The 24694-nt window shown below is 47.4% G+C and overlaps 1 protein-coding gene across 3 annotated transcripts in view; it reads left to right on the top strand.

Annotated features, from left to right (window-relative positions):
- Positions 1-1407: 1407 nt before the first annotated feature.
- The window catches only part of LOC122542020 (serine/threonine-protein kinase BRSK2-like), a 196598-nt gene continuing 173311 nt past the window's right edge, over positions 1408-24694 (top strand). For all 3 annotated transcript variants that reach the window (XM_087978291.1, XM_087978289.1, XM_087978288.1), the window contains exon 1: positions 1408-1573. In XM_087978291.1, coding sequence (XP_087834417.1) covers positions 1489-1573 — 85 coding nt within the window. In that variant the 5' untranslated portion in view covers positions 1408-1488. The remainder of the gene's footprint in view (positions 1574-24694) is intronic.

Below are 24694 nucleotides of genomic sequence, written 5' to 3'. Positions count from 1 at the left end.
CTCTCCCCCACTCTCTCTCTCTCCCCCACTCCCTCTCTCCCCCACTCTCTCTCCCTCTCTCCCCCACTCCCTCTCTCCCCCCACTCTCCCTCTGTACCCATAAAAGCTCTTGCCATTTGTTTGTGAATGTAATTTAGCAAAAAATCTCTCATCAAATCAGGATGTGTGGAGCTGCCTTCTCCCAGTGCTGTAGCCCGCGCCAGGGTAGTACACATGTAGTGCTGTCAGGAGAGGGAGGTTAAAGATTTTGAGCTCCTGAAACTGCAGCACTCCCTCAGATCTGCACTGCCCCGTTAGCCTGGATTATCTGCTCAGATTAATGGAATGACGTTAGCCAAAGACCTTCGGACAAAGCTGCAACAAGGTTGGTACAGTATCAAATCCATATCCCAGCACTTTATAGAATCCCTCAGTCTGGAAGCGGACCATTCAGCCCATTGAGTCCACACTGACCCTCCAAAGAGCATCCCACACAGACCCACTCCATCTCTGTAACCATGCATTCCCCAAGGCTAACCCACCTAGCCTGCACACCGTGGGGCAATTTAACACAGTCCATCCACCTAACCTGCATTGGACTGGGTGCGGCAACTGGAGGAAACCCACACAGATACAAGGAGAATATACAAACTCCACCCAGGCAATCACCCGAGGGTGGGATTGAATCTGGGTCCCTGGTGCTGTAAGGCAGCAGTGCTAGCCCCTGTGCTACCTGGATGCATATAGACAGTTACCAATACCATGTGAACTCATGGCACAGAGGACATGTGAAGCCATAAACACAAACACAGCCTGATACATCAAGAATTTGAGGAAAAATAATGGTGAGATACATTGAGTCAATTTAATGGGTCATGGCTGGTATTCAGATCACACTGTATTCATTTAAAAGGATGTGCGGGAAATGGCACAAGACAGGACAGACATGATGGGCCAAATGGCCACCACCTGCGCTGTAAAAATTCTGTGATGTTTTCAAAATTGATCCAGGTGCCAGGCACATGCAAAAATAACCAGAGGGTGGCATATTCCAAGTGAGAACAATTCTTTGCCCTATTTCTGACACCAGCTCTCCCCTCACAGATATATTTTCACTCCTGTTCTCGCAGGCTCCAGGGAAGCAGAGGGTTAAGTAAAGACTGGTTGTCATTGAGAGTTCCCGGATGGAAGCTTAATAAGAAAAAAAAGAAGCAGGTTGCAGGATTAGTTTAGTGCTGAGGTTGGATTGGCAGAGAGGGGGAGCAGTAGATAGAGAGAGGAGAATTATGCTGGTACCAGGATCTTAAGACAACCTCCATCTCTTGTCTTGCCAACCCAAGGGTCTTGGGGGAGAGTGGGGGTGGGGGAGGTGGAGGCAGAGTGGGGTTTGGGGGGGGGGGGGGGGGAAGGAAGCAAGACATTGAACAAAAAAGGGAGGACAGTGGTCTCTCTTCAAATCTCCAAAAAATAAAACAAGACTGAGAGGAGGAAGGGGATAAAACGGACACAATGACAACATCCACAAAAGAAGGCGGCTGTGCACAGTATGTGGGACCATACCGTCTAGAGAAGACACTGGGAAAAGGGCAGACAGGTTTGGAACGATTTTTATTGAGTCTGTTTGATGCTCGGTGTCTACGATGATGCTGTTTCAATGCAGAATTGCACATAGTCTTGTCTGGGATGCATGGAGAGCCACAGGAGGGGGAGTGGTGGGGGAGGATGGTGGAGGGAAAAATCGATGAATGTAATTTTTTTTTTGAACAGAAAGCTCTTATTTTGTTGCTGCGTCGTAAGGTATTTTCCTGCACGCAGGGGCGGGTGGAGGGACTGCTAACTTGCGCGGCTGTGATGTATTCACTATCTTTAATCCCTGGGAGTGATCACAAAAATGGAACAAAAAAAAAGAAGCAAGCGATTTTCGTTGTCACTCCCAGCGCTGGAACCTGCTTGTTTCTCCCTCTCCACCTCCCCGTTTCTTTCCAAATGTGTGGTACCAGATGCTATGACAGTCTGTCCCCCCCCCCTCACACCTCAGCCCTTTGGGAAGATTTTACAGCATTCAGTTTTATTTTGGAGAAGTTTGAAAGGCTGTGATTAATTTTACGCTTGACGTGTTTTTTTTTTGCGGGGGGGGGGTGGTAGCAACATCTCAAAGTGTAAATTTGTGTGTAAAATATTGTGTCCAGCATTTTAAAAATGGTTTATAATTTCTTAACAGCAAAATAAATTCGATTCAGCCCTTCCTCTGGTTAGGGGGAAGATTCAGATATAAATGAAATACTGGAAATTAGATTGTAGTTTGTTGGGGTGGGGGAAGAGGGGATATACTCCTTTCAACCAAGTTAGTGCAGGGAACTGGATGCCTGATTTTTCCTCTTTTTATTGAAAGCAGTTGTGCTTTTTTTTTGTATCTGTGAGCCAGTTGGAAGTATAGACTGCAACACTATTCAACCCCCTGCCTCCTCCTACTGGAGTGGGATAGCCTGGTGCTGTTGTGGCCTTGATTGGAGTGGTGAGAGAGCAGAGGGGGAAGCGATGCTTCGATGTGCTGCATTGAACTGCAAAGAAATGGACACGGGGCAGGGCTGAGCCACTGGGGACGTGGGGTACAGCCCAAAGATACCAGGGGGCTGCAGATCCCCTCAGGAGCAGGGGGTGAAACACCAGCCACTTCGAGACAATGTGTGGACTGCAGGGTCTGCCAGCACACCTATAAAACATACCACCCTTTATCAGTCAGTGGGGCACAGGGAATTATATACATTATACAATGTAACCTGCTGCCTTTGTTGGGGGAATATAGATTATAAACATACCCTGCTGTATCTCTTTGTAGAATATAAGGTATTATATAGATTATAAACATACCATGATGTCTCTGTCACTGGCATACAGAAGAATATAAATTTGTCTCTGAGATATTTTTGTGTAATATACCATCATCACATACTGTTGTGTATTTGTCAGTGGGATGTATGGCATTATACTTTATATCACACACTGGTATAACTATCCATGGGATACAGCAGCAAAATGTTGCCTCTTTGTCAAAAGCAAAAGATTTTAAAGCAAGCATGTGTTTATTTTTCATCACAGATATTTCTGTGTGGGCCCAATGATTTACAAAGAGATAAAAACACCCTGACATTGAGGTGAACTTTATAATCCTCTTCATCTGAACTGACCAGCTTCCCCCCCCCCAGTAAGGACGATGGAAGCAGTGGTCAGTTTTCACACAGGTCTGTTGTGATAGCAGGACAATCACTTTCCCTAAGCAATGTTTACATGCATTATGACAGACTGTGTTCATACAGAGAGAGCAAAATCCTCGACTTAGATGACAATGAGGTGAATTTAAAATATAGAGTGCACCTCTGTCATTGTAATATCCGATATTATATAGTTATACAAAAACAGAAATTGCTGGAAATGCTCAGCAGGTCAGGCAACATCGTGGAGAGAAATCAGAGTTAACGTTTCGACTCCAATTATCCTTCCTCAGAACTGGATGTGAAACACTAACTCTGCTTTCTCTCCACAGATGCTGCCAGACCTGCTGAGCTTTTCCAGCAAGTTTTGCTTTTGCTTCTGATTTCCAGCATCCGGAGTTCTTTCGGTTTTTATAATGTTATAAACAGACTGTGGGATATCAAGCAACAAGCAGTTATAATTTATAGAGTTAGTACTCGTCTCTCCTGTGTTTGGGGGTGGGGGGGTCATGTGATAATTTCCAAGTTGCCCTTGGGTGTGGGTGAAATGGGAAAAAAGAAATAAAGGTCGTTTAGAATGGGCAGCCAGATACTTGCTCAGAAATGACTGGAGCCACAATGTCTGCCATCTCTTCAATGACCTGAAGAGAAAGAAAAGAGTGATGCTATTTCCATACTACCTGCCCCGACCTCCCAAAGCACTTTGCAGAGCCCATGATCTCTTTCTGAAGTGTCGTCACCCATTGTGATGAAGGCAACGTGCACAGCAAGATCCCAGACAGCGATGTGATAACGGCCAATCTGTTAGAGGGATGACCATTGGGCAGGGAGGACTCCCCAGGCCATCTATGAAATGGGTGACCGTGGGATGTTTCTCATTTGCCTAAGAGAGGCCTCAGTTTAATATCTCCCCTGACAGGCGCACCCCTGACTTGAATTCAGCCAGGTTTTGCCTAACTTCAGATAGATTAAACGTAGTTCGATTAGTCCAGATGCATAGTGCTATGTATTTCTGCTTTTACCAAGCAAAGCATCCCCTGATTTATTGTGAGTTGAGACACCAGACTTTGGCAGATATTTATGGAAACATTGGGAGAGCATTTATTCCAGTTTGGACTCTGCATGTCTGAATGTTAAAAACACGCAATTATACAGACAGGAGAGAAAGAGCAAACAGAGGAGGTCTTGCTTTTAATACGGAGAAACCTTTTTCTTTGAACGATGTGGAATTTTTCTCAGTAGTGGAGGCTGGGACTTTAAAGTTATTCAAGGCTGAGTTAGTTTTTTTTTGAGAGAGTTAAAGTGAGAGGGAAGTGGAACTAAGACCACAGCCAGATCCAGCAGCAGGATTGAGGGGCCAAATGGCCCATTCCTACTAGCTGCTGTGTTCCTAGATTTTCACCAGTGGGGGACGAGCTGGTGTGGATTTCAGGTCGTCTGTCAGTTTCCGAATAGGCAATAGATATCTGCAAACACGTTGGGTCAGCCTCAGTGCATGGGCAGCCATAAGGCTCTAACTGAGCCCAGGGTTGCAGTCAGCTGTGGGGGTTGTTGTGAGTCAGTGGGTACTGCTCTGGTCTCTAAATCACAAGATTGCAGGTTCAAATCTCCCTGTTGAAACTTTATTGCTGGAACAGCACAGCAGGTCAGGCAGCATCCAGGGAACAGGAGATTCGACGTTTCGGGCACAGGCCCTTCTTCAGGAATGAGCAGAGAGTGTTCAGCAGGAGAAGATAAAAGGTAGGGAGGAGGGACTTGGAGGAGGGGCGTTGGAAATGTGATAGGTGGAAAGAGGTCAAGGTGAGGGTGATAGGTCGGAGTAGGATGGAGGCGGAGAGGTCAAGAAGAAGACTGCAGGTCAGGAAGGCGGTGCCGGGCTGGAGGGATTCGGCTGAGACAAGGTGGGGGGAGGGGGGATGAAGAAACTGGTGAAGTCCAAGTTCATCCCCTGTGGTTGGAGGGTTCCCAGTCGGAAGATAAGACGCTCCTCCTCCGACCGTCGCGTTGTTGTGGTTTGGCGGTGGATGAGTCCAATGACCTGCATATCCTCGGTGGAGTGGGAGGGGGAGTTGAAATGCTATGCTACAGGGTGGTTGGGTTGGTTCGTCCGGGTGGCCCAGAGGTGCTCTCTGAATCGCTCCGCAAGTAGGCGGCCTGTCTCCCCAATATAGAGGAGGCCACACCGGCTGCAGCGGATGCAGTAGATGATGTGGGTGGAGGTGCAGGTGAATCTGTGGCGAATCTGTGGAAGTTTCCTTTGGGGCCTTGGAGAGAAGTGAGGGGGGAGGTGTGGGCGCAAGTGTTGCACCTCCTGCGGTTGCAAGGGAAGGTGCTGGGGTCTGTTTGGAGTTGGCGGAAGTGACGGCGGATGATGCGCTGTACATGGAGATTGGCGCAGTAGTAGTTTGGCGCACTGACCTTTACACCGCTGAGGCCAAACGCCAGCTCGCAGATACCTCCTCCTACCGTCCCCTTGACCATGACCCCACCCCCCACCACCAAACCATCATCTCCCAGACCATCCATAACCTCATCACCTCAGGGGACCTCCCATCCACTGCCTCCAACCTCATAGTCCCACAACCCCGCACCTCCCGCTTCTACCTCCTGCCCAAAATCCACAAACCTGACTGCCCCGGACGACCCATCGTCTCAGCCTGCTCCTGCCCAACCGAACTCATCTCGGCATACCTCGACACGGTCCTGTCCCCATTAGTCCAAGAACTCCCCACCTACGTTCGTCACACCACCCACGCCCTCCACCTCCTCCAGGATTTCCGCTTCCCCGGTCCCCAACGCCTCATCTTCACCATGGACATCCAGTCCCTGTACACCTCCATCCCCCATCACGAAGGACTCAAAGCACTCCGCTTCTTCCTTTCCCGCCGTACCGACCAGTACCCTTCCACTGACACCCTCCTTCGACTGACTGAACTGGTCCTCACCCTGAACAACTTTTCTTTCCAATCCTCCCACTTTCTCCAAACGAAAGGAGTAGCCATGGGCACCCGCATGGGCCCCAGCTATGCCTGCCTCTTCGTAGGGTATGTGGAACAATCCATCTTCCGCAACTACACTGGCCCCACCCCCCATCTTTTCTTTTGCTACATTGATGACTGTATCGGCGCTACCTCGTGCTCCCACGAGGAGGTTGAACAGTTCATCCACTACACTAACACCTTCCACCCCGACCTCAAATTCACCTGGACAGTCTCGGACTCCTCCCTCCCCTTCCTAGACCTTTCTGTTTCTATCTCAGGCGACCGAATCAACACGGACATCTACTACAAACCAACCGACTCCCACAGCTACCTGGACTACACCTCCTCCCATCCTGCCCCCTGTAAAAACGCCATCCCATTCTCCCAATTCCTTCGTCTCCGCCGCATCTGCTCCCAGGAGGACCAGTTCAAAATACGTACAACACAGATGGCCTCCTTCTTCAAGGATCGCAATTTCCCCCCCGACGTGGTCGACGGTGCCCTCCACCGCATCTCCTCCACTTCCCGCTCCTCCGCCCTTGAGCCCCGCCCCTCCAACCGCCACCAGGACAGAACCCCACTGGTCCTCACCTACCACCCCACCAATCTCCATGTACAGCGCATCATCCGCCGTCACTTCCGCCACCTCCAAACAGACCCCAGCACCAAGGATATATTTCCCTCCCCTCCCCTATCAGCTTTCCGTAGAGACCACTCCCTCCGCGACTCCCTTGTCAGATCCACACCCCCCACCGACCCAACCTCCACTCCCGGCACCTTCCCTTGCAACCGCAGGAGGTGCAACACTTGCGCCCACACCTCCCCCCTCACTTCTCTCCAAGGCCCCAAAGGAAACTTCCACAGATTCGCCACAGATTCACCTGCACCTCCACCCACATCATCTACTGCATCCGCTGCAGCCGGTGTGGCCTCCTCTATATTGGGGAGACAGGCCGCCTACTTGCGGAGCGATTCAGAGAGCACCTCTGGGCCACCCGGACGAACCAACCCAACCACCCTGTAGCACAGCATTTCAACTCCCCCTCCCACTCCACCGAGGATATGCAGGTCATTGGACTCATCCACCGCCAAACCACAACAACGCGACGGTCGGAGGAGGAGCGTCTTATCTTCCGACTGGGAACCCTCCAACCACAGGGGATGAACTTGGACTTCACCAGTTTCTTCATCCCCCCTCCCCCCACCTTGTCTCAGCCGAATCCCTCCAGCCCGGCACCGCCTTCCTGACCTGCAGTCTTCTTCTTGACCTCTCCGCCTCCATCCTACTCCGACCTATCACCCTCACCTTGACCTCTTTCCACCTATCACATTTCCAACGCCCCTCCTCCAAGTCCCTCCTCCCTACCTTTTATCTTCTCCTGCTGAACACTCTCTGCTCATTCCTGAAGAAGGGCCTGTGCCCGAAACGTCGAATCTCCTGTTCCCTGGATGCTGCCTGACCTGCTGTGCTGTTCCAGCAATAAAGTTTCAACTTTGATCTCCAGCATCTGCAGACCTCACTTTCTCCTCAAATCTCTCTGAGCAGGCCGATATTCTCAATGTAGTACTGAGGGTGTGCTGCACTGCCAGGATTTATTTTCTTTCATTCACAGGATGAGGACTAGGCCCAGCATTTAATGCCCATCCCTAACTGGTAAGAGTCAACCACATTGCTGTTGGTCTGGAGTCATATGTAGGCCAGACCAGGTAAGGAAGGCAGATTCCCTCCCTAAAGGACATTAGTGAACCAGATGGTTTTCCCCCCAACAGTTGGTAATTCATGCTCATCATTAGACTCTTCACTTCACATTTTTATTAAGTTCAAATTGTACCGTCTGCTATGGGGGGATTCGAACCCAGGTCCCGGGGATGTTATCTGGGTCCCTTGGTTAACAGTCCAGCGAAAATACCATTAGGCTATTGTCTCCCCTTGCAAGGAGTGTGATGCTGACCAGAATTGGTGGCTGTGAACATTATTTCTAAACAAACACATGTCAGCCTTGTTGAAATACAATATTTTAGCAACCCCCAGATATATTTAAAGCATTCTGTGGAGCCAACTCTTCCTGTGACTATTGCACTGACCCCCTTCTCTGTCACACCTTCTTCACAACCCACCTGTTGTTATAAATAATCACTGTTACCAATCTAGAAAAAAAATTACATTTGTATAGCACCGTTCAGGGCATCTCAAAGCACTGTCCACCCAACTGAATGTTGTAACTTCAGGAAATGTTGCAGCCAGCTCCCACAGATAATCATCCTATTAGATTAGATTACAGTGTGGAAACAGGCCCTTCGGCCCAACAAGTCCACACCAACCCGCCGAAGCGCAACCCACCCAGACCCATTCCCCCACATTTACCTCTTAGCTAACACTACGGGCAATTTAGCATGGCCAATTCACCTAACCTGCACATTTTTGGATTGTGGGAGGAAACCGGAGCACCCGGAGGAAACCCACGCAGACACGGGGAGAATGTGCAAACTCCACACAGAGAGTCGCCTGAGGCGGGAATTGAACCCAGGCCCCTGGCGCTGTGAGGCCCCTGGTGCTAACCACTGTACCACCATGCTGCCCAATTCTGGTGATGTTGAGGAGAACTTGTTTGCTTTTCCTCAAAGTTTTATTGTGGAATCTCTTAACATGCACTTGAAAAGGCAGTTGGGACATCAGAGAGACAGAGGTGGGATAGAGACCGTTCAGCCTATCATGGCTGCTCAGTGTCATCAAGCATCTATCTGTCCTCATCCCATTCTCAGAATCTGGCTCATTGCTGTGGCATGTCAAATGTTCATCTAAATACTTAGTGTTCAATATCTTGAGGATTCCTGCCTCGAGCACCCTTTCTGAGTGAATCCCATACACTCACCACTCTCTGGGTGAGAAATATTTTCCTCAAATCCCGAAATTTCCTAATCAACCTTAAGTCTGCGGCCCCTTGTTTTTGACCCCTCTACTAAAGGGAAACGTTTCTCCCTATCTACCCTGTCTCTGTTCCTCAGAACTTTATAAACCTCAATCAGATCCATCCTCAGCTTGAAGGAACACAGCCCAAACCTATCCAGTCTCTCTGCATGAATGCCACCAGCCCAGGCAACATCCTGGTGAATCTCTCCCTGCACTCTCTCAAGTACAATCACATCCTTCCTGTAGTGTGGTGACCAGAACTGCACACAATACTCCAGCTGTTGACTAACTAACATCATATACAACTTCCTCAGAAGCTGCCTGCCCTTGTGTTCAGTGCTTTCACTAATAAAGGCAAGTAACCCATATGTCTTCTGAACCACCTTATCTATCCGTTCTGTTGTTTTCAAGGGTCTGTGGACATTTACAGCAAGATCCCTCTGTACTGCCCAGGGTCCCACAATTCATCATGTATTCTCTCGCCTTGTTTGTCCTTCCAGAATGCATCACCTCACACTTTTCAGGATAAAAGTTTGCTACTGTTCTGCCTGTCTGACCAGCCTGCCTATATCCTCCTGGAGTCTGGGGGAGGGGGAGGTTTCTTCCTCGGATCAGTTTTAAGTATGAGTTGAGAGAAAGCAATTCCAACATTGCAGCATTTCCTCAGCGCTCAGAGAAATCTGAAAACCTGGATTTTCTGCTCATGCCTTCAAATGGGATTTGAACCTCTCTGAGGCATTTGAGTCCAACTGATTGAGCCCTGTCAGATGAGGAAGGGTTTGGTACGTTATTTGCGGAGTCCAGGTTCTCCGTGTGATATCGGAATACACGCTCAGTGATAAAGTTACATCTTTTTGTCTTGCTGGCTCTCATTCTCTTTCTCCCTCTTTCCACATCTCCTTTTCTCATTGTCTGTATCTCTCTCCCTCCTTCTCATTCTTTCCCTTTATTTATCTCTTTTCCATTTCTTTCTTTCCTTTCTCTTTCTCTCTCTTACTCTCTTCACTCTTTCTCCTTCTTACTCCTGTCACTCATTGCACCTCTGACTCTCTTCTCTCTTTCCCTCTCTCTCCCTCTCCTTTTCTTTTCCTTTCTCCTTTCCTTCCTTACCCCTTTTCCATGCTTTCTCCCTCCCTTTTCTTTCTCGCTCCATCTCTTTGCTCTCGCTTTGTCACACACGAGTAGATTGATCAATTTGTGTCTGTATCGTTTGTCAAACCTAACACTTTGTAAATTATAACTAATGTTCTTTTGAATAAAAAAGGGAGAGCCAGTCATCGCCTGTTGTCTTCTCCTGACCTTCACAAACTTGGCCTGTCCTCAAGTGAAGGAGTCAAGTGGTTTATGTGATAGAGAACATTACTCTGCAATTACCCTCAGAATGTGGCTATTTAGAACATTGTACACAATGAGCAATTAGGCAGTGACTTGCTCGTGAAACGTTGCAACCAAATGACAGTTTTAGTGGTTAGTGTTACAGCTGAGTGGCCAAACGAATACTTGGTTCCATTTCCACACAAACCTGAGTTTAGTGAAAAGGGCGAGGGATCAGGAGGCTCCCACTGGTCACATATACAAAGTAGGGATCCAACAATCTCAGCGTTGGCCGTAAGATAGAGTCATAGCGATGTACAGCATGGAAACAGACCCTTCGGTCCAACCCGTCCATGCTGACCAGATATCCCAACCCAATCTAGTCCCACCTGCCAGCACTCGGCCCATATCCCTCCAAACCCTTCCTATTCATATACCCATCCAAATGCCTCTTAAATGTTGCAATTGTACCAGCCTCCATCACATCCTCTGGCAGCTCATTCCATACATGTACCACCCTCTGCGTGAAAAAGTTGCCCCTTAGGCCTCTTTTATATCTTTCCCCTCTCACCCTAAACCTATGCCCTCTAGTTCTGGACTCCCCGACCCCAGGGAAAAGACTTTGCCTATTTACCCTATCCATGCCCCTCATAATTTTGTAAACCTCTGTAAGGTCACCCCTCAGCCTCCAACACTCCAGGGAAAACAGCTCCAGCCTGTTCAGCCTCTCCCTATAGCTCAAATCCTCCAAACCTGGCAACATCCTTGTAAATTTTTTCTGAACCCTTTCAAGTTTCACAACATCTTTCCGATAGGAAGGAGACCAGAATTGCACGCAATATTCCAACAGTGCCCTAACCAACATCCTGTACAGCCGCAACATGACCTCCCAACTCCTGTACTCAATACTCTGACCCATAAAGGAAAGCATACCAAACGCCTTCTTCACTATCCTATCTATTTGCGACTCCACTTTCAAGGAGGTATGAACCTGCACTCCAAGGTCTCTTTGATATTCACAGAAACATTCCAAACTGTTGGGAAGGCTTTAGGAATGACCTGGCTCAGGTTTGACTCGAGTTGGATTTCCTTTGCAAAGGATTGGAGTCTGGGATGTTGTACACTCTGGCTTCATAAAGGGATGGGAGGGGTGGGGGGGGTGAAGCATTTACAGGTTTGTTTCAGAGACAAGAACATGGTTAGAAAATATCACTGAGACTAGTTAAAGGAGTGCTTAAAAAATGAATTGAACGCCACATCAGAATATAAATGTTCATTGGTAGTCACTGAAATATTGGAGGATCATCTAGTACAGAAACAGGCCATTCTGCCTGTCCTAGCTCTTTGAAAGATCTATCCAATTAGTCTCACCCCCTGTGCACTGTCCCTGTAACACTGCAAATTTCTGCTCTTCAAGGATTCCTTCAGTTCCCTTCTGAACATAACCTTGCTTCCACTGACTTTGCAGGAAGTGTGTCCCAGATCTTTACAAACTGCTGCACGTTTTCAAAGAAACTTTATTTCAGCCCCCTGCAGACATTTTTCTGACTATCATGACTCCATGTCCTCTGGTTATCGATGACTCCTCACAGTTAGAAACGGTTTCTATTCTCTTGATGAGCTTCACTATTAAACTTCCCATTAACACTGTGTACCCAATGGAAAACAATCCCAGCTTCTGCAATCTCTCCAGGTAACAGAAGCCCCTTGTTCCTTTTGTAAACGTCCTTTGCACTCTCTCCAAGACCTTACTTTTTTCCCTAAAGTTTGGCACTTAGAGCTGGATCCTATATTCAAGTGCGTGGTAACCAGTGATTTATAAAAGTGTAGGATAATTCCTTTGCCTTTTTTGTATTGACGTGGGGGACCTTAGCGTTGCTGGCTGGCCAGCACGTCATTGCCCGTCCCTAGTTGTCCTTGAGAAGGCGGTGGTGAGCTGCCTTCTTGAACTGCTGCAGTCCCTGTACTCTATTACTGTATGTTCATAGCGTCATAGAGATGTACAGCACAGAAATGGAACCTTTGGTCCAACTCATCCATGTTGACCAGATATCCCAACCTAGTCTAACCCTATTTGCCAGCACTTGGCCCATATCCCTCTGAGGAGAAAGTGAGGACTGCAGATGCTGGAGATCAGAGCTGAAAATGTGTTGCTGGAAAAGCGCAGCAGGTCAGGCAGCATCCAGGGAACAGGAGAATCGACGTTTCGGGCATGAGCCCTTCTTCAGGAATGAGAAAAGTGTGTCCAGCAGGCTAAGATAAAAGGTAGGGAGGAGGGACTTGGGGGAGGGGCGTTGGAAATGCGATAGGCGGAAGGAGGTCAAGGTGAGGGTGATAGGCCGGAGTGGGGTGGGGGCGGAGAGGTCAGGAAGAAGATTGAAGGTTAGGAAGGCGGTGCTAGATGAGGCGCTGTTCCTCCAACCGTCGTGTTGCCATGGTCTGGCGATGGAGGAGGTCAAGGACCTGCATGTCCTTGGTGGAGTGGGAGGGGGAGTTAAAGTGTTGAGCCACGGGGTGTTTGGGTTGGCTCAAAGCCCTCCGCTTCTTCCTGTCCCGCCGAACCAACCAGTACCCTTCCACTGACCCACCTTCAACTGACTGAACTGGTCCTCACTCTGAACAACTTCTCTTTCCAATCCTCCCACTTCCTCCAAACCAAAGGAGTAGCCATGGACACGCGGATGGGCCCCAGCTATGCCTGCCTCTTCGTTGGATATGTGGAACAGTCCATCTTCCGCAGCTACACTGGCACCACCCCCACCTTTTCCTCCGCTACATCGATGACTATATCGGCGCTACCTCGTGCTCCCACGAGGAGGTTGAACAGTTCGTCCACTTTACCAACACCTTCCACCCCTTCCTCAAATTCACCTGGACCGTCTCAGACTCCTCCCTCCCCTTCCTAGACCTCTCCATTTCTATCTCGGGCGACCGAATCAACACAGACATTTACTATAAACCGACCGACTCCCACAGCTACCTAGACTACACCTCCTCCCACCCTGCCCCCTGTAAAAACGCCATCCCATATTCCCAATTCCTTCATCTCCGCCGCATCTACTCCCAGGAGGACCAGTTTCAAATCCGTACAACCCAGATGGCCTCCTTCTTCAAGGACCGCAATTTCCCACCAGACGTGGTCAACGATGCTCTCCACCACATCTCCTCCACTTCCCGCTCCTCTGCCCTTGAGCCCCGACCCTCCAACAGCCACCAGGACAGAACCCCACTGGTCCTCACCTACCATCCCACCAACCTCCATGTACAGCGTATCATCCACCGTCATTTCCGCCACCTCCAAACAGACCCCATCACCAGGGATATATTTCCCTCCCCTCCCCTATCAGCGTTCCGAAAAGACCACTCCCTCCGTGACTCCCTCATCAGGTACACTCCCCACCAACCCAACCTCCACTCCTGGCACCTTCCCCTGCAACCGCAAGAAATGCAAAACTTGCGCCCACATCTCCCCCCTCACTTCCCTCCAAGGCCCCAAGGGATACTTCCATATCCACCACAAATTCACCTGCACCTCCACACATATCATCTATTGCATCCGCTGCACCCGATGTGGCCTCCTCTATATTGGGGAGACAGGCCGCCTACTTGCGGAACGTTTCAGAGAACACCTCTGGGACACCCGGACCAACCAACCCAACCACCCCGTGACTCAACACTTCAACTCCCCCTCCCACTCCACCAAGGACATGCAGGTCCTTGGACTCCTCCATCGCCAGACCATAGCAACACGACGGTTGGAGGAAGAGCGCCTCATCTTCCGCCTAGGAACCCTCCAACCACAAGGGATGAACTCAGATTTCTCCAGTTTCCTCATTTCCCCTCCCCCCACCTTGTCTCAGTCAAATCCCTCGAACTCAGCACCGCCTTCCTAACCTGCAATCTTCTTCCTGACCTCTCCGCCCCCACCCCCTCTCCGGCCTATCACTCTCACCTTGACCTCCTTCCACCTATCGCATTTCCAACGCCTCTCCCCCAAGTCCCTCCTCCCTACCTTTTATCTTAGCCTGCTGGACACACTTTCCTCATTCCTGAAGAAGGGCTTATGCCCGAAATGTCGATTCTCCTGTTCCTTGGATGCTGCCTGACCTGCTGCGCTTTTCCAGCAACACATTTTCAGCCCATATCCCTCTGCACCCTTCCTATTCATATACCCATCCAGGTGCCTTTTTAATGTTGTAATTGTACCAGCCTCCACCACTTCCTCTAGCAGCTCATTCCATACACGTACCACCCTCTGCGTGAAAAAGTTGCCCCTTAGGTCCCTCTCACCTTAAACCTATGGCCTCTAGTTCTGGACTCACCCATTCCAGGGAAAAGACCTTGTCTGTTAACCCTATTCATGCTCTTCATGATTTTATAAACCCTATAAGATCATCCCTCAGCCTCCATATCCAGGTTGCGAATTGAGAAGAATCATTGGGTGTTCAATTCCATGTGTTTTTAAGGAGCCAATTGAGGAAATTCTTTGCGAAAGTGAAGACAATGCTGACAACTAGCTGGCAAGGATAAATAACTTGTAAGGAACTAGGAGGTAGAATTTGGATTTTTGGTTTAGAAAAGGATCTGTCAGGTTGATTGGCTGTCATGTGATAATTCCTAACTTGCTCTTTATGCACAAATGACTCTTGATTTGCTCTTCGATGTGATGAGGTGACATTTGCTGAACAATCTGAGTGTGCCGATAGCTACACCAACGATCAATTTCAGATAACCATTTGAGTTCATTTACTCTGTTAAAAGCGACGTATGTTGGGTCCCACTATCTGCAAATGAATGTTCAAGCCTTGCACCATTCCTGAAGTAGGTGAGAGCTTTTAGGGTCAGTAACTCCTGTGGCTTTCCCCATGGCGATGTCTTGGCCAACCAGAGTCGACTTGCTGACCCATCGTCACCTGTGGTATAATTAGATTAGATTAGATTACTTACAGTGTGGAAACAGGCCCTTCGGCCCAACAAGTCCACACCGCCCCGCCAAAGCGCAACCCACCCATACCCCTACACTTACCCCTTACCTAACACTACGGGCAATTTAGCATGGCCAATTCACCTGACCTGCACATATTTGGACTGTGGGAGGAAACCGGAGCACCCGGAGGAAACCCACGCAGACACGGGGAGAATGTGCAAACTCCACACAGTCAGTTGCCTGAGTCGGGAATTGAACCCGGGTCTCTGGCGCTGTGAGGCAGCAGTGCTAACCACTGTGCCACCGTGCCGCCCACAATTATTGCAATTGTTTGAAAATGAGACATTCTTGCAAGTGTCCTGATGGGTGCAAGACAGAAATCTTTAGAATTGTGTCTCTCTTTCCAGCAATATTCAGATATGGAGAGGAACATGTTCTAGGTTTGCAGCTGTGAGTGAGGCAGAGAATGGAAAGCGTGCACTGAATATTAGCAGGCACAATTTAACATAACAAGATTGAGGGATAGTGCAGGATGTCAGAATAGCAGCTGAAGTGAAGAGCCATGGAGGATGGAATTTGGAAATCTCTAGGCCCAGGTTAGTGATGGCCATTGTGCAGGTGTAAAAGTGACTCAACAGAGGTGTTACGCTCCACTACAAGAAGCATACAATCTAAAGACAAAGGTCTGTCTATGCAGAGTTCTGGGTGGACTTTAACTGGTTTACATTTTTAGGTGCCTCAAGGAGGTGACACTGATCATGGAGTGGAGTCCATCAACAACTCCGCTGAGTTTTCTCTTTCACCTTTCCTCATTCACATTCATTTCTGGCCATTTATTGCCCCTCCCTAATTGTGCAGGGGGCAAGTTAAGAGTCAACCGCATTGCTGTGACCCTGGAGGCTAGACCAGGTTCCTTTCCTAAAGGGCATTAATGAACCAGATGGGTTTTCCTCCAACAATCACAATGGTGTCGTGGTCATCTTTTAATTCCAGACTATTGTTTTAAATCAAATTCAAATTCCACCATCTGCTGAGACGGGATTCGAACCCAGGTCCCAGAGCGTTATCTGGGTCTCTGGATTAGCAGTCCAGTGAAAATGCAACTCGGCCGTCACCTCCCCCTTGTGAGACGTTACACTGGAGAGAGGCCCAGTGAATTAGATTCTACAAAGGTGAGGCGGTTAATAGCTAATTGTATTCGAATAATGCAGGCAGGCGAGGGAGGGTGTGCCTCTTCCTTCAGTAGGGGACTCCAGGATCTGGGGGATGTTGTATCATAATTAGAATCAAGACAATTCAAAGATATAATAAGGTCAGCCAGCTGGACCTCATAGAATATGAGTTCCCTGATTGGGACTGTTAATCTTGTCCAATCAGGGAGCCCGGGCTGACATAGAATAAGGGATGTGTCAGAGACACTGACATTTTGGTAGCTGGCTCTGAATTGGGCAGTACTAGACTCAAGGATTGTTCATGTGCGTTGAACATGGGATACCAGCCTCTGGAGTTATTTCAAAAGGGAGTAGTCTACAAAGAATGTGGCATGCTTTGCTTTATAAGAAACATGAGCAGCAGAGGTGCTACTGGAAGGCTCAGTGCGAGAGAAAGAAATAAGGCTACGGGAGAGTGATCTTATCGGAGAGGATGGTCGGGAGGCCTCTGACCAGGTTCCTACTCACACAACACTCTGCCTTCCAGTCCGAAGCCTATGGATGTACACACAGAGTTTGAGCATTAGCTGTAGGATGTCGAAGTATGTGCAATAGACTGAAAGCTCAGACTCTTTTGTTGCCTGTCTAGAAATGTGCACAAATCAACTGTTTCAGTGGCCCTCAGTTCTGATGAGTGATGTAGGCACGGACAGTTTATTGTTGCTCTGTACTTGTGGGTCTCTGAGGTAAAACAGAAAGTGAAAATACTCACATAGCAAAACATCCTCGACACAATACCATATATCACATGGGTACATTCCATGTACATTTATTGCCCCTCGGGCAGTTAAGAGCTGCTTGTGGGCCTGCAGTCACATAGAGGCCAGACCAGGTAAGGATAGCAGTTTCCTGGGTTTTTAAGAAACCGACAATGGTTACATGGTCACAATTAGACCAGTTCTCCATTCCCGATCTTTCTGACTGTCATTTTTGCCCTCTGCTACAATGGGTTTTGAACTCATCTCTCCAGAACTTTGACCCTGGGAGTTTGGATTAATAGTCCAGTGATATTACCACTATGCTGCTTCTTCATGATCCATGCGGATCACATCAATATATTTATGGCCTTAAGTATATCACGTATTCCTATTCTGATGTGAAAAGTTTAAAAATACAGAATGCTGATTTTGTAAAGGCAAACTTTGCTCTTGACATCCATTTTGTAGCAAGTCTGTGTGACGTAGAGAAGTGAGGATATCTTGTTGCTGTTGTACTGGACCTTGGTGAGCTCAACCTTGACCATGGTGCCCAACTTTGCTGTCCTTGTCCAAGGAAGGATAGACTGCCATCAAAATGTACAGCAAACATTCAACAGGCTGACCGCTGGGCTGGTGGAACTGGCCTGGGTGGAGAGATGAGGTGATTGGGTCTGTATTCTGGAGAGATTAGAAGAATCATTGAAATGTAGAATGTTTTTACAAGGGCTTGACAGGGTGGGTGGATGATGGATGTATCCCCTATAGCTGGGAGTCTAGATCCAGAGAACGTTGTCTGAGAATAAGAGGTAGACTATTTGGAACTGAACTGAGGAAGAGTCAAGATTAGAGTGGTGCTGGAAAAGCACAGCAGTTCAGGCAGCTTCTGAGGAGCAGGAAAATTGATGTTTCTGGCAGAAGCACGAAACGTTGATTTTCCTGCTCCTCGGATGCTGCCTGACCTGCTGTGCTTTTCCAGCACCACTCTGATCTTGACTCTGATTACCAGCATCTGCAGTCCTCACTTTCACCTGCCTGAGCTGAGGAGGAACCCCTTCTGTATTCCATGGAGTTATGGAAGCTCAGTCATTGAGTAAGTTCATGACAGAAAACCAATTAGATATTTTAAGATACGGGGATAATCCAGAAAATGGCTTGCGGTAGAACAGCCACGATCGATTTGAACTGTGAAGCAGATTCGAAGGGCTGAATGGTCTTCTTCCTATATACCCATGTTGCTAAGTTTTACTTTAAAATCAGCGGAAGATATCTGGGTTAAATTGACCATACCTTCACCAAGCCCTGTCCCGTCTGCATTCTCATTCCTTCTTTGATGTATCAGAGAGTTCTGCATTTCCAGTCTTGGGCCATGGGATTGAGGAACTGGATAGTTCAATGTGTTAACTGTCGACCTTCTGCTGTCTACATTCCAATGATAAAGACTTCCTTTGGCTGGGTTACGAGCCCCCTGTGAAATGAGTTTGTTACAGTTTTCACGTAGATTTTAGGGGTGGGGGGGGGACATCTTGGCCATCACTAAAACAAAGTTCCGCCCATTCCACAGCAACAAGGCAAGACTTCTCCAATTCCCTGGGTATTGTATTTGGACAGAGAGACCAAGGTGGTTCAGGTACATATTGCTTTGAAGTTTGCATCACAAGTAGGCAGGGTGGTTAAGAAGATGCATTGTACACCTGCCTTCATTGCTCAGACCTTTGAGTATAGGACTTGGGACATTATGTAGAGGTTGTACAGGACATTGGTGAGGGCCCTTCTGGAATACTGTGTCCAGTTCTGGTCGCCCTGTTATAGGAAGGATATTATTAAGCTGGAGAGGGTTCAGAAGAGATTTACATGGATATTGCTGGGAATCGAGTGTTTGAACTATAAGAATAGGCTGGGACTTTCTTCATTGGAGTGTAGGAGGTTGAGGGGTGGCCTTATAGAGGTTTATCAAATCATGAGGGGCATGGATAAGGTGAATAGCAGATGTCTTTTCACTGTGATGGGAGATTTCAAGAGTAGGGGGTATATTTTTAAGGTCGGAGGAAAAAGATTTTAAAAAAATGAAGGGCAATTATTTTTTAGACAGAGATTGTGTGTAGAATGAACTCTGAGAAAGTGGTGAATGCGAGTACAGTTACAATATTTAAAAGACATTTAGATAAATAAGGAAGATTTGGAGGGATATGAGTCAAGGTACAGGCAGGTAGGACTTGTTCAGTTTGGGATTATGGTTGGCATGGACTGGTTGGATCGAAGGGTCTGTTTTTATACTGTATGACTCTCTATGACAACTTGCATGATCACTGGCTGGCCCAGCATTTATTGCCCATTCCTAATTGCCCAGAGGGCAGTTAAGAGTCAGTCACATCACTGTGGGTCTGTAGGCCAGACCAGGTAAGGATGACAGATTTCCTCCCTTAAAGCACATTAATGAAGCAGATGGGTTATACAAAGTTTATTGAATTGAAATTACACCACGTGCTATGGTGGGGGATTTGAACCCTGTGTCCCCAGAACATGGGATTACTAATCCACTACATCACCAGCACTATCCCTCAGTTGCTTTCATATGATAAAGTGTCCCAAAGTTTTTGTAGTGCAGTGTTTTACAATGAGTCACACAATTGGGAGACTTGCTAGTTCAGTGAGGTCAGTTTTTAGGATCATCTTAAAGGCGGAGGAGAGAGGGGATTAGGGGGTTTGGATTAATGAAGTATAAAACTGTGGGGGAGGGAAAAGTCTTGGTAGTTGAAGGCATGGCTGCCGATGATGGAGCAGTTGGTTTGTTGAAGGTGGGCAAATTGAGGTAGGGGATTTTGAGGGTTTTAGGGCTGGACTTGTTTGCAAAAAAAGGGGCGATGAGATGACAAAGGGATTTTTAAACAGATAGGAGCTTTTTATAATTGAGGATTTCTGGCTGGAAACCAGTTTATTCCAGGGAGCACAGGTCAATGGATTTGATAGATTAGGCACAAGCGGTGGATGGGAGGTGGCTGTTACAGAATTTGAGTAAAACTTCCAAAAAAGGAGACATACTGTTGAGGCTATCCACCTGAAGCTCATCAGGACAGAGCCACAAGAATGCCAAATCTCAAAGGGAACACCAATTTATACTGAACGAGAAACATGTGATGATTGGTTGTTAAGTGGATTCTGATGGGTGGAGATGTTACCATGGAGAATGTACCAGGGAACACGAACTGGCAAGCACTGGTTTAAATGCAATCCAGGGAAGTTGACTCTGATTGCCATGGGGAATGCAGTCAGGAACGACTGTCCTGAAAGCTTCTCTTTTGGTCAAAAAGGGACAATGAATACATTTGTTCCCTCTGTCTTCAAAGGAATATGACCCGCTTGTGAATATGTGTAGCTTCTAGCATGCATAAATGAGTCCACTTACTCAACAATTAGCACCTTCTTTTCATGCAGTATAAATTGTTGTTCCCTTTGAGATTTGGCATTCTTGCAATGCTGTACTGATCGCTGCAGGATGACAACCTTCAACAGCATGTCTTTATTTATGTGGCAACACAGAGGTGAGGTTTGAAGGAGTCACGTTGGTACTGATGAGATACTGGCCACAAAAACATTGGAAATTTGACCAGATCTTAGGTATCAACAACTCACACATTCCCCTAAATGCAACATTAAATGCCAGAATCTCACCTCGAGTTTCCCAGAGGGTCTGAGGGATGGAATATGTCATGACAACGAAGTGAAGAGTTACTCACCTGAGGGTGGAGGCTGAGAGACCCACTGTCTGAGGAGAGGAGTCTTTGTTCTGCATTGATCTGTGCTGTACCTAACCTGAGAGTGGGCTTTGATACTTGACTGTCTGAAATAAATGAGCTCCACTCCTAGACAAGAATTTTCAAGCAAAATACTGGAAAGGAGCCAAGTAAATAAAACAGCAAGGTCGCGACTGAGGTAGGAGTAGAAATTATGCAGAAATATCTAATGGGGAGACAGACAGACGTAGGCCCGTAAGGAAGGTCCTTTTGTTTAATATTTCCCTATTCCTAATTTGGAGAAGAGATGGCAGCAAGTGCTGGCATTTATAATGCATTGTTCACAAACCAAAAGTACCTTCTAGTCTCCATTAGCTAGAGTGGTTCTGAAATTCATCTGCTTAAGACTTCACATTGAGAACCCATTCACCTGTCATCCGCACTGTTCACCGTACTCTTCCCCCTTCCTCCCTTTCTCTCTCTTTGTCAACCTCCTACTTTCTCCTTCTCTTCCCTCCTCTTCCTTTCTCTGTCTCTTGCTGCCCCATACCTCTCTCTATCTTTCCCTTCCTCCCTTTTGTCTTTCGCTCTTTCTCTCTCTTCCCTCCTCCCCTTCCCTCCTTTTCTTTCTTCCACTCCCTCTCTCTCTGTCTCTCCCTCTCTCTCCCCTTTCTCCTACTCCCTTTTTATCTTTCTCTCCCTCTCCTTGCTCTTGCTTTCCCCCCTCTGCCCTTCCCTTTCTCTCCCTCACTTCCTCCCTCCCTTCCTCTGTCTCCATTTCTGATCATTTTAAGAGACTTCTCAAACCCTACCTTCATCAGTTTTAGAATCTCCCTATTTGACTGGAATCAGGTTCTGTACCCTCTCAAAATCTGTCACTAACTTGCTCACAGTTCACCAGAACATAGAACATTCCAGCACAGTACAGGCCCTTTGGTCCTCGATGTTGTGTCGACCTGTGAAATTAATCTGATGCCCATGTAACCTACACCGTTCCATTATGATCCATGTGTATGTCCAATGCCCATTTAAATGCCCTTAACGTCGACGAGTTGCAGGCAGGTCGTTCCACGGCCCCATTACTCTCTGAATGAAGAAACTACCCCTGATATGTGTCCTAAATCTATCACCCCTCAATTTAAAGCTATGTCTCTTCATGTTAGCCTTCACCATCTGAGGGAAAAGGCTCTCACTTTCCACCCTATCTAACTCTCTGATTATATTATATGTCTCGATTAAGTTACCGCTCAACCTTCCTCTCTCCAATGAAAACAGCCTCCAGTTCTTCAGCCTTTCCTTGTAAGACCTTCCCTCCATAACCAGGCAACATCCTAGTAAATCTCCTCTGAACCCTTTCCAAAGCTTCCACATCCTTCCTATAATGCGGTGACCAGAACTGTATGCAATTCTCCGGGTGCGGCCTTACCAGTGCCTTGTACAGCTGTGGCTCCGAAACTCAATCCCCGTACCAATAAACACCAACACACCATATAGCTTCTTGACAATTCTATCAACCTTGGTGGCAACTTTCGGAGATTGATGCATCTGGACACCAATATCTCTCTGTTCATCCACACTGCCAAGAATTTTACCATTAGCCCAGTACTCTGCATTCCTGTTACTTCTTCCGAAGTGAACTACCTCACATTTTTCCGCATTAAACTCCATTTGCCACTTCTCAGCCCAGCTCTGAATCTTATCTATGCCCCTCTGTAACCCACAACATCCTTTGGCACTATCTACAATTCTGCCTACCTTAGTGTCATCCCCAAATTTATTAACCCATCCTTCTAAGCCCACATCGAGATCATTTATACAAATGACAAACAGCAGTGGCCCCAAAACAGATCCTTGCAGGACACCACTGGTAACTGAGCTCCAGGATGAACATTTCCCATCAACCACCACCCTCTGCCTTCTTTCAGCTAGCCAAATTCTGATCCAAACCACGAAATCACCTCCACACCGAAACTTTATTTTGTGCAATAGCCTATCGTGTGGAACCTTATCAAACGCCTTACTGAGGTCCACATACACCACATCAACCACTTTACCTTCATCCACCTGTTTTGTCACCTTCTCGAAGAACTCAATAAGGTTTATGAGGCACGGCCTACCCTTCACAAAACCGTGCTGACTATCCCTAATCAACTTATTCCTTTCCAGATGACTATAAATCCTATCTCCTATAACCTTTTCCAACACCTTACCCACAACCGAAGTAAGGCTCACTGGCCTATAATGACCAGGGTTGTCCCGACTCCCCTTCTTAAACAAGGGAACAATATTTGATATCCTCCAGTCTTCTGGCACTACTCCTGTCGACATTGACAACATAAAGATCGAAGCCAAAGGCTCTGCAATCTCCTTCCTGGTTTCCCAGAGAATCCGAGGATAAATCCCATCCAGTCCAGGGGTCTTATCTATTTTCAGAGCTTTCAAAATTGCTAAAACCCTCCTCTTTGTCAACCGTAATCCCATCTAATCTTGTAGCCTGTATCTCTGTATTCTCACTAACATTGCCCTTTTCCAATTGAATACTGACAAAAAGTATTCATTAAGCGCTTCCCCTATGTCCTCAGATTCTACACAAATTTCCCAATACTGTCTTTGATTGGCCCTAATCTTACTCTAGTCATTCCTTTGATCTGGATATACCTACAGATGGCCTTAGGGTTTTCCTTGGTCCTATCTGCCAACAAATTCTCATGTCCCTTCCTGGCTCTTCTTAGCCCTCTCCTTAGATCTTTTCTGGCTCACTTATAACTCTCAAGCCCCCTGACTGAGCCTTCATGCCTCATCCTCACATAAGCCTTCCTCTTTCTCTTGACAAGAGCTTCAACTTCTTTAGTAAACCATGGCTCCCTCTCGACAGCTACCTCCCTGCCCGATAGGTATATACTTATCAAGGACCTGCAATAGCGGTTCCTTGAATAATCTCCACATTTCAACTGTGTCCATTCCCTGCAGTTTCTTACCCCATCTTATGCATCCTAAAGCTTGCCTAATTGTATCATAATTGCCTTTCCCCCAGTTATACCTCTTTCCCTGCAGTACATACCTATCACTGCCCATTGCTGTAATAAACATAACTGAATTGTGGTCACTATCACCAAAGTGCTCACCTACCTCCAAATCTAACACCTGGCCCGGTTCATTACCCAGTACCAAATCTAATATGGCATCGCCCCTTGTTGGCCTGTCTGCATACTGTGTCAGAAAACCCTCCTGCACACATTGAACAAAAACTGGCCCATCTAAACTACTTGAACTATAGTATTCCAGTCAATGTTGGAGAAGTTAAAGTCCCCCATAACAACTACCCTGTTACTCTCGAGAATTCCTATTGAGAATCATCTTTGCCAACCTTTCTACTACATCCCTGGAACAACTCGGAAGCCTATAGAAAACTCCCAACAGGGTGACCTCTCCTTTCCTGTTTCTAACCTCAGCCCAAACTACCTCACTGGCTGAATCCTGCCTTAGCTCCCCACCTTTCTTCCTACCTATGTCATTGGTGCCTATGTGGATCACAACTTGGGGCTGCTCCCCCTCCCCCTCCAGGATCCCAAAAACATGATCAGAGACATCACGAATCTTGGCATCTGGGAGGCAACACACCAACTGTGAGTCTCTCTCATTCCCACAAAACCTCCAACTGTCCCCCTAACTATTGAGTCCCCAATGACTAAAGCTCTGCTCCTCTTCCCCCTTCCCCTCTGAGCAACAG

This window comes from Chiloscyllium plagiosum, unplaced genomic scaffold, assembly GCF_037043375.1.
Source record: "Chiloscyllium plagiosum isolate Xiang-an unplaced genomic scaffold, Cpla_swu_hap1 HiC_scaffold_33, whole genome shotgun sequence".
Taxonomy (NCBI): Eukaryota; Metazoa; Chordata; class Chondrichthyes; order Orectolobiformes; family Hemiscylliidae; genus Chiloscyllium; species Chiloscyllium plagiosum.
This window is presented reverse-complemented; position numbering and strand designations above follow the sequence as displayed.